This window comes from Temnothorax curvispinosus, unplaced genomic scaffold, assembly GCF_003070985.1.
Source record: "Temnothorax curvispinosus isolate PA1 unplaced genomic scaffold, ASM307098v1 QBEX01009732.1, whole genome shotgun sequence".
Lineage (NCBI taxonomy): Eukaryota > Metazoa > Arthropoda > Insecta > Hymenoptera > Formicidae > Temnothorax > Temnothorax curvispinosus.
Window position 1 is genome coordinate 9,157 of NW_020219512.1, and position 8,909 is coordinate 18,065.

At 38.9% G+C, this 8,909-nt stretch overlaps 1 protein-coding gene across 2 annotated transcripts in view; it reads left to right on the plus strand.

The window, feature by feature from the left end:
• LOC112459322 (inactive tyrosine-protein kinase 7-like) overlaps positions 1 to 7,689 on the plus strand; it is a 10,963-nt gene extending 3,274 nt beyond the window's left edge. The window contains exon 2 of one of the 2 annotated variants that reach the window (XM_025023355.1): positions 7,296 to 7,689. In XM_025023355.1, the coding sequence (XP_024879123.1) occupies positions 7,296 to 7,648 (353 nt within the window). In that variant the 3' untranslated portion in view covers positions 7,649 to 7,689. The remainder of the gene's footprint in view (positions 1 to 7,295) is intronic. The other variant, XM_025023356.1, reaches the window with a different exon arrangement.
• Positions 7,690 to 8,909: the final 1,220 nt, after the last annotated feature.

Consider the following 8,909-nt stretch of genomic DNA (forward strand, 5'->3'; position numbering starts at 1 on the left):
AATCCAATTATTTCTGAGCGTCTCAAGATCTCGCCGCGACACCTTTACATTTATCACACGTGTTTAACGCAAATAATTACATTCGCGCTAACTTTTAAAAATGTTGTTTTTTCCATATTAAACAGAAACTGAAAAGACTACAAAAGACTTACGCCTTTTAAACAGCAAAAGGAGACGTTGCACGAACGCAGATAATGAATTACTATAACGAGCGTCTGACGGCGCGGATTCGAGATATCGAATCGACGTTATCTAAGGGATGCACGCCCATCGGACGGCGCAATTTTCTTGGAAACAGAACTCCTTCATCCGGTGCTTGTCGTCCCGTCGGGCACGTGGAATTGTAAGATAAACTTTCTATCGTCCGAGATACTGATATTCCGGCTCGTCTTTCGGCAGGAAGCACGCCTCTCTCCCCGGCGTCTTTTCCCCTCTCGGCCGCCGTCGATTGCGGGGCCACGGGCCACGGCAGCTCAAAGCGCGTAAAATACCTCACCGCGAACGCAGGCGTTTGATGACCTCCGCGATAGCACCCTGGAAGCGCGGATAATATATTTCGAAGAGCGAGCAAAGGGAGAGCGAGAGCACCCAATAGACGACGGCGGATTCTTTGAAATTCGTTCGCTCATGTTGTCATTATGCGTACTCTGAAAATGGCACACTCGCATCGGATCTCTCTTTCTTCCTCCCATCAAACGAATTCTCCCTTTGACCAGTTCTCGTGAATGGAAATCGCGAACAAGATCTGGGTTCCCTTTCTTTCTTGTATTTTTTTTCCATCGAGCGCCCTGTGCACAGCAGTTGCGGCACTTTGCAGCGTGGTAACTTTGTTCCCGATCGCTTTCGCGATTCGTTTTACCAGCAAAGAGTCGAATAAGGAAATAGAAACATTGTAATATTAAAACAAGTATAAAAATTGTTACTTAATACTGCAGAAAGAAATTAATTAACTTTGAATAACAGAAAATAATGACGATTTTTCCTTTTGACGGTATGCGACTGTTTATTTATCCAATCTTATATCTCATATCTGCGAGTTTAAAAACAAATTCCGTGTTTATGGCCCGCAAAGGACGTATCTAAGCTTCAAACGGCGGATTCTTGAAAATAGAAAACAACAGTGCGTGTCACAATTGTCTTCGTCGTTCGGGACACGTCGTGTTGTCCGTCTTTTACTTCCCATTTCTCTCGTTCATGCTTCCCCAGAGCAAGAGCGAGCGGTTGCACTTTACCCTCGCTAAAAGGGCGTCAGTGTTCGCCGGGTTCTCGCGTTTCCTTGCCTTTGCTTCTTTTTATGCTCCTGTACTTCCCGTTTTTCTTTTTTTTTTTCTCTCTCTCTTAATAAACGCGTCTTATGTATATGCGTCCTGTCTCGGCTCAGCCTCTCGGGAGCAGCGGTTCTCAGGACAAGCCTCAGAGCCGCGAAAACGTCCTGAGAGCGTGAACTGTTTATGGCACTCGGAATGTCTAAAAAGTGGTACGATGAACACAATTATTTGCGCCCAACAGCGCCAGCGTCTCATATAAAGACCGTAACATACGTGAGACACTCGGTACCTTCGTGAAAAACCTACGGCGATTCGTGCGCGCGGATAATGCAAGAGAATGTTGAAGGATCGGTTGAGATACGCAAGGTGGCGAATTTTTCTCTTTTTCATGCACACGCGAGTTTCGTCGTAAATGATGGGTCACGCATAATTCATGTCCGCGTGGTTTACCAGCTGCGAGCCGCGTGATAAAGTGCGCATTCTACGTGCACGCAATGAATTATGTATTCGCGCTAGGAGCCGTTCTAATTGATACAGGAAGTTTCTACTGCAAGGGGGAGAGTAGCGTTGCGAGAGCCTTTTGGGAAATTAGAAAGGCTCGAAGAAAAGCTCGATATATAAGTGTTACTATTATTATTCCGTTTGTGTGTGTGTGTGTGTGTGTGTGTGTGTGTGTGTGTTAGCACATATTTATATAATAAAAAATTCACCTAAGATATGATCGCATTTATCTGTGAGTTTTGCATATGAGCTAATTGTTTGTTAGTCATAAAGTTTAAAATCGATATTTAAGACACATTGGATTAACTAGATTAATAGAAAGGAATGTCCATGCAATCTGTACAAACATGTACCATGATGATATATCAATATTGGCGAACCAATTTGATTTCAGATGTTCTATCAAAAGACTGACTGTTATTAATGTTCTAATCCTAGTACGGGGATGCACTTAAGTCGAATTGTCATTATATTCGATTTAAAACTAACTACAGATAATTTTATGGAAATTCGTAAACTTTTTAATAGTTTCAAAGGCAATCTTTCGATAAAAGGCTGTCATTACTTGGGTCGCGTGTACACATCGGGAAAAAGAATCCGTATATAGCATAACGAGCCAAGTTCCGCTTCTACCGGCACGAACTTTCTCCCTTCTAGACCTATGACGTCTGGAAGAGGGATCGTGCGCCATGTACCACGAATAATAATCGAGAAGTGCTCCGATGAGAGAGACTCGTGCTCGCGAAACTACCCTAGACGGCTATGAAAAAACAACCCTTTGCGCCCGCGCCGAGACGAGTTACTTTCTCGTCGCTTTCGATTCACCGGAAGAAGTCGCACATAAGAGAAAGACATTTTATCATTATCTTATGATGCCCTTAGAGTTCTTAAGAAATTAAAATCAGAAATATCTCGATAGTATCGCAATATATTTAAGTTTTTTTATATAACAAAGTTACAATTAAAACAAAGTGATATTTTTATTTTACTTATACTTATTTCAAGTTATAAGATATTTTTAAGAATAGCCATGAATACAAGATATAATGAGAGATGCTTTTGCTTTCATGTAATTACAAGTTAATTACTGATTTTTAATTTATTTGAAAAATTCTTGTAATTTTGTTTAATTACCTAGCCATGCGTAAGAAGGGAGGGCTGAGCTGGAGGATCAGGCCTCCCAAAAAGCGAGAAATAGTAGATAACACTTTAGCGTATTAAGAAGTAAATAAAAATTGAAAACACAAATCCTATATAAGAGCAAAGAAAAAAGCATTGAATATTTGGTAGGATAGTTCAATGATACAGTAACGAAATCCTCATCTCACATTTCATTTCTATAGAAGTAGATGTAGAGATTTACTTCTGAACAGTAGTTCAAGAAACATCTAATATAGGTAATGTAGAACAAAAATGACAGATGACTAATGGCTATTTAGTTAATCACAATCGAGAGGTTTTTATATGTTTAAAGAGATCTTACAGTTGAAAAAGAACTGGGCCGTTTTGCGACAAAGGATCGCTTAAGACTTTCATGATCTGTTGTTTATTACCTACTCAGTTTGTTTCTTTTAAAATAAGTATAAATATTCACAGTTATTGTTCTAATGTTCTAATATTGTTTAATTATTTTTAATCTGAAGGGTTTAATCCGAGGGATAACTAAGTGAAAGAACTTGGCCAATTTGGGAAGAGTTCTTTCACCTAGAAAAACAGTCTACCCCCCCCCCGAAAAACAGTCTAGCTACGCCCATGTACCTAGCTTAAGGTTGCCACAGACCTGGAAAACCGAGAAAAGTCATGGAATTGGTCAAGGAAAACCTGGAAAAATCAGGGAAATATAGCCTGGAATTTGAAACTTTGCTCACAATTTACACAAATGCTCTTAGACTATTTTTAAATGCTTCTAAAGCTTACTTATAATCTTTCAAATGTTATATTTAACATTTAGTCAAATGAGTTCAAAACTCGCGCACTTTATATATAAGTCATTTCTTACGTGTTACTATGAGGAGACAAGGAGTGTTACTTTTGAGATGCTCTCGCGTCTATTTCTTTCATCTATTTCGTCTGCCCCTGCTTCTTCTTACGATATTATTCAACAAAATAATTTTCTATATTTTATTCAGTGCTTTTATTCAATCACCCTTTCCCTCATAATTGCATTCTTTTTTTCAATATTTATTAATTTCAATATTTTTGATAGCCTGAATTTGCATTCAGGATTATATTAGTTGCTTTCCATTTACACTCAAGTGATCTGAGTCACTCAGTTATGTATTTTATACTCAGGTAAGATATGTCATTTTGTATATACCTGCTTATTTTGGTGACAAAGCTATCGCATAATAATATGTACAGGTCCATAGCCTCACTTTTAATGTGAGTTTATTAGATTCATTAAAGCACATGGTCTCGATTGTGGATAAAAACTCGGTTGAATCTCACTTGCCAGTATGCAAAAAGAACGTGCATTTAACTGAGTTATGACGTCACAGTGAGAATTATTTAAGTTTTGATGTAAATGGAAAGCAACTATTATATTATATTACTAAACTTTCAAGGTTGTGTTGCTTCTAATAAAATAAGCTATCTTTCCTGCAATTCCTACTTCTGAACTCTGCTTCTGAAATAAAATTTAACATTACATATCATGGAAAATTCTCCATTATTATCTGCAGAACATAGAAAAGTCAGAGAATTTTAAAATTCATTTTCTGTGGCAATCCTGCTAGCTAAACGCGATTTTTTGCCAACTAAGTAATCGTAAAACAGCTCTCGGTTAGATAGATCTGTAGTATTCACGAGACTTTAGGTCTTCTTCACTTCTTTTGATATTCATTCATTCATTCACGTCAACTGTTATTCTACTACCAGTTGACGGATTCTACGTGTCATCATGTAGAAGTCGGACATGCGCAGGCACTCAGCATCGGGCAGTGTAGTCGAAAAATCGGATCGCTTGTGTAAACATTATAAAGCGGCGCGGCTGCAGCTGTCGTCGGCGCGGAGAAGAGTAAGAGAAAAGAGAAGGAGATGTTTAGCTCGGGGAGGAAGCCAATCTCGAGAGTAGATCGTAAAAGCGGTCGTGTTTACCCCTCGGGGAGATTTCACGACCGGCGTAAACGCGCATTCTTTTTTTAGGATGCAACGCGGCTTTTTCTCCCGTTTTTCTTTCTCTTGCTGATAAAGATTGACATCGAACCACGTTTGGAGATAACGCCTAATGATCACGTTGAAAAGGCGCGGTACTTTCATAAAACCTGCCGCATTTAACTGAAACTCTCCTAATTTCTCATCGTAATCAGGGAACCAACGAATAAGTCAACGACATTTTTGGGGGACCATATTTCGTTAGCCTTTTGAGACCAGAAAAAACGGCAATTTACCTTTCAGCGAGACGGTTTAAAATCAATTCTTTGATATTGCGCGCGCATTAACCGCAAACTTGGCGCAGAAATGCATGTTTTTCACAGATTCGTGTAATAATTATAACAACTGCGTATAACATCAATCAATACTGACCACGTAATCGCTGTGCAAAAATTTTACAATTTAACGACAGTGAGCCCTATTTCCGATTATAAATGTAGATTCAGGCAAAAAGTTGGTATTATTAAATAGCAAGTTAGCGTTATTAAATCGAAGAAAAATTTTTCCCATAAAATTTATGGATATGTGAATACGCGTCGCTTTTCGATAGTTATGAAACTTAAAGCCATAGAACATACATACCGCGGCGGTATGAGACCAAAGGAAATACCTGGATCCACAATTATAGATAGGGAGAGACTGGCACGGTCCGCGTGAAGATAAATAAAAGAGCTAGGGGTCCCGCTCTCTCTGATAGATTTATGACCATGCATTATGGTTCCCATAATGCACGACGGTTAAACTATATAGTGTCCAGGATCGCCATGGGACATTTGTTATTAGTCGGAATAAATTATGCCGAACGTTAGACAATATATTATACTTTATATCCAGTAAGACGACATTTGGATGCGCCGTAACAACATTCAGAACAATTATGAATGCTAGATTTAAACGTAGCAAATAAAAATAAACTGACTTGTGAGCGATTTGAACGTTTTGCGTACTCTTTAATCAAATCACCGATTTTTCGTTTACTACGAACGATCGAAACTTGACGCGATTGGAGATCGAGGACAGATCTTGTGTAATCCCCTGAAATTTAAACGTGAAGTATACGAGGGGCGTCTAGTAAGTAATGCAACACGTTGCTTTTCTCATTCAAGGTTTGTTTTATTGCAGTTTTAAATACACATCATATTTTTCCCCAATGCTTTAGCTATACAAAAATCTATTTTTCAACATAATCTTTATTCAATTCTATGGCTTTACGCCACCTAGTAGTAGCACTCTGGCTGGTCTGCCTCTCAGCCACTTTCTTACTTTGGCTACTATGACTTCCTTGTCGTTGCCATATCTCTTCCCGCGAATTGCATCTTTCAGAGCACCAAAGAGATGAAAGTCAGAAGATCCGAGCTGTAGGGTGGACTGTCATTCCTCACCTAGAGTGGTACCGCAAGAGCATACAGGCTCTCACATCTAGGTGGCGTAAGGCCATAGAATTGAATGGAGATTATGTTGAAAAATAGGTTTTTGTAGCCAAAGAATTGATGAAAAATATGATACATTTAAAACTGCAATAAAACGAACATTGAATGAGAAACAATGTGTTGCATTACTTATTGGAGTAAGCCCTTCGTATATGTGTAAATGTAGTAATGTACGCGATACGATATTTCGCGATCATGACCGCGACGGATTAATTATTCCCAGACACTTCCATAGACGCGGTAGCGTTGTGTAAACGAGAGATCGATGGTGTACGAGAGACGGCAAACGGCACGGGTGCAGTCAGCGTGCGCGTTACACGGTGCAACGTACGTACAACGTGTTGCTGGCCGGCGGCCGTGGCGCAGAGAAACACACCGATCGATTTTCGCCCCGGTACAGAGGATTTAATCCACACCGATGCAACCATTGTGTGTATGCAAAACTCGCGCAACGCTCGCCCGGACATAGACTGGCGAATCACGAACCTGTACATGTGTCATATTGTACATTTATACCGGCCATCTAGCCTTTTTTCTCATCTCCCTTTTTCGGCACTCGACGAACAGAAATATCGCTTGAACGCGCAACTCGTTGGGGGCATTTTGGTCCTGCACCGAGTACTCGACGCCGCTCGTTCAGCGTCTCTTTGTACCTCCTGTGATCGTTCAACGAAATTGGACACATATGTGTACTCTTTTCACCAACAATCGCACGAACGATGATACGTGACTCAATTGCACTTCTGGCCGCTCAAACTTAGTCTTTGAAAAGAAGATTATATCACGGAAACTTTAATATTTAAAGAAATAATTTTTGTACCTCTGTATAGCAACAACAAAGTCAAACAATGATTTTTGGCCAATTTTGAATATGTCCGATGTTTGCCGATTGATCGATATTTTATTGTTATAACAAAACGATATTTCTTTTTTTTTTTCACAGCAGTACCTGTCCACGGCCAAGATGGCGATCTTTACTTTTCGGTGAGCCCTGCGGAACACTCGGTTGTCGAAGGACTTCCGGTTCGCTTGAGATGCGAGGCTCAGCCAAGCTCACACGTCAGGTACTCGTGGAAAATAGATGGACAGCCGCTTGCTCCCAGTCCGCGAAGGCACCAGGTCGAGGGCGATCTTTATATCACTAGGGTCAATCGAATCTTGGACAGCGGGAACTTTGTTTGCGTGGCCACACACGAGGAAACCGGCTATTCGATCGAGAGCTCGCCCGCCAAGATCGACGTTCAATGTAAGACTTGTTATTCAGATATCAGCGCATATTTGCGACGTATTGTATAATTATGCTGCTTGCTTTTGATTTTGTAATTACATTTTTTTATCCGCGGTGTTTCAAAAATTTTGCTTTTTATATATTACAAATTACAGCATCGTACGCGACGTATAGTAAGTTTAAAATTTGTTATACGTCGTACGCCTATTGCCATTAATTTTCATACATTTGATTACAGTTATCACACTAATTTGTAAAGATAACGTATATTTATATAGTGTATTAGACAGGTATTTATTTGGGTAAAATTGCAACAGAGTCATTGTTTGAAATGTCATATGTACAAATTTTGATGGCACTAATTTCAATTAAGTGTTGCAATGGGAAAATATATGAATTTATTAAAGCTCGACGTTCGTGAAAAATATAGTACATACAAATTGATATATTATGAAACATATACACACACACACGCAGATACATACGTGTGTAAATGTTCTGTCTGATAATGAACGCTCAAATTAACTTCAGGTTCGTATCTATATTCAATGAGACAAAGAGAGGTACCAGGTGATATATTCAGAGTAAAATTTTATCTAGAGACACGAATGATTCAATGATTACATTTTAATAAGAGATTAATTGGGAATATTAATGGTGAGAAATGGAATAATTATTTCCGTAAAATCCGATGACATGAAAATAGATTATTGTGATAAATTTTTACGAGTAACTGACGTAATAAAAAATAATTACTCTGTCATTGCTCCGTCATCATCCGATGTCTTCTAGGCCTCTTTCATCTCTCAGATTCATTCGTTGCATTCGTAAAACACAAAACTTATGAGAAAACAATTAGTTACAGTGGCGCGTACTAATTGCGAAAATAGGATAATCGCATGGCACTTTGTACGACACTCCGACATTAATTGCACGCAACGCGCATTTTACGCTGTTGTACGTTCGACGGAAGAATAACATGAAAAAAATATGTAACTTTATGGTTTACTTGGCGCTCAAGAATTTATTCGTTAATTAAATGAACGAAATCTCAAACGGTGCAATATATTTCAAATGCTATAAAACCGTGAAATATTGTACATATTGTTAATAAACAATATATCACGGTTTTCAAAGCGACGATTACTTATCGAAGCAAATACGTTGCGCGATTCATTTAAAGCAGGAATTACTTGAATTATTCGTAATTCGATTATTCGTCCGTGCTCTTAGTTTGAAAGTAATGAGTGAGTTATGTATCAGTGTAAAATTTAAAGCGCGAGGCATATTGGAACCTAACAAATATCGTTATGAAAGTTTATGTCAGTT